This window comes from Terrapene carolina, unplaced genomic scaffold (genome assembly GCF_002925995.2).
Source record: "Terrapene carolina triunguis isolate 2854851 unplaced genomic scaffold, T_m_triunguis-2.0 Scaffold211, whole genome shotgun sequence".
Classification (NCBI taxonomy): domain Eukaryota; kingdom Metazoa; phylum Chordata; order Testudines; family Emydidae; genus Terrapene; species Terrapene triunguis.
Genome location: NW_020664562.1, coordinates 14091316 through 14093099, shown reverse-complemented (window position 1 = coordinate 14093099; position 1784 = coordinate 14091316). Strand labels below are relative to the sequence as shown.

Below are 1784 nucleotides of genomic sequence, written 5' to 3'. Positions count from 1 at the left end.
AAAGCTTATGCCCAAATAAATTTGTTAGTCTCTAAGGTGTCACAACGACTCCTTGTTGTTTTTACCTGTTATAAGTCATTCCAACATCTTGGGACCCTGCCCATCTGCTCAGGAACCAGGATAAGAGATGAAAAGTTAAGACCTGTGCACCAGCAGATCTGAGTTGTCATTTGGTCTTTTTCCTTAAGTAACCTCTACTCACTTCGTGCTGGAAACGCCACAACTGTCACAGGAGAATGGATGTATTTTGAGATGTACTTTGAGACTGGCTAGCAGGTTCTGAGCAGATGATCTTCCCCTGTTCCAAGAGCTGAGCACACCAGCCTGCGGAGGATAAAACAGAGTCTAGTATCTGCTGGTATCAGACTGGGTAATGCTTAGTGCTATGTCAAGGCCACTAAGTCAGGCAGTAAAGGGAAAATAATCTCTTCCTTTGTAGTAATGGGAAGACCAATTATTTTATGGCTTGTAGTTTCCTATGAACAACCTATTAGGTCTCTTTTTTTTTTTTTTTTTTTCTTTCCCCCTCATCAGGGAAAACTTGACAATAGTGACAGAGTTGGGTGATAGAGCAGCCCAGGGACGTGCGTATGGAAATCTGGGGAATACACATTACCTTCTAGGCAACTTCAGGAATGCTGTTATAGCCCATGAACAGGTACAAGACTGTACTTCTATGGAATTTTGTTTATTTTAGCAGAACACTTTTCAGCTGCTGATTGATCCTCTGTATGCATGTATTTTCTCTGTAGGCTTTTTAAATGCTAACTTACCATACTTCACTGATACTTAATAGTACAGATTCAAGCGCTTATACAATCTTTTCAAGAGTTGTTTGCTTGTAGAGCAATCAAATGTTGATATGAAGTGGTAAAGCCCTATAAATGTTTTCTTGGAGATAAATTTGTGAAGTGCAATGACTGAGTACATCAGTAAGATTCTGTGTTTTTAAGCGTCTCCTAATTGCAAAAGAATTTGGTGATAGAGCTGCTGAAAGAAGAGCATACAGCAATCTTGGAAATGCCTACATATTCCTGGGCGAATTTGAAACAGCTTCTGAATACTACAAGTTAGTTAATTTATTTCTTATATATAAACATAGTACCAATTCTTTTTTACATAATCAAAGTAGGCAAGTCTTTACCTCTGTTAGTAATAATAATGCTTAGCATTTGATATATTGCTTTATAATCATCCTTACAACACAGATTGGGAGAGAATTAATTATGCAGTGCTTAACGGAATTTTTAAATTAATTTTCTAGTCATTTGACTGTTCAGCCTTTCCTAAAGTCTGGATTTTTGTATTATGTCTTCTCTACCTTTTCTAGTAAGAAGGAATATTTAAAGAGGCACTTCTTCATAGTACAGGTTATTGCTTTCTGTTAACATGCTTTTACTAGCTTCCTCTGTCCTAAGCATGTTGCCTTGATACCCACCAAATTCTAGGATGATGATCCACAGACTTTAAGTACTTGAATTGAGATTGGTAGTGCATTAGGAAATAACTGAAACATGCCAAAGGCAGTCTTGCATAGTGGGCTATATACTCATACTTTATTCACGAACATCCCTTCTTTATCTCCTAATCTTCTGCACAGCAAGGCAAATATAGTTGCTGCGCAGAGTTCAGTAAAATTAAACGTTAGGTACATGGGCTACATATGAATTCAGATTTCAGCTGTAAAGCCCAGGACTCCTCATGTTTTCAAAAGGGAGAAGAACTGACCTGAACATTTGTCAAACATCAGAGGGGTAGCTGTGTTAGTCTGGATCTGTAAAAAG

The 1784-nt window shown here is 37.8% G+C and overlaps 1 protein-coding gene across 1 annotated transcript in view; it reads left to right on the top strand.

The window, feature by feature from the left end:
* The window catches only part of LOC113407409 (G-protein-signaling modulator 2-like), a 34555-nt gene that overhangs the window by 17625 nt on the left and 15146 nt on the right, over positions 1–1784 (top strand). The window contains exons 2-3 of the mRNA XM_026655899.2: positions 535–658; positions 954–1069. Coding sequence (XP_026511684.2) covers positions 535–658; positions 954–1069 — 240 coding nt within the window. The remainder of the gene's footprint in view (positions 1–534; positions 659–953; positions 1070–1784) is intronic.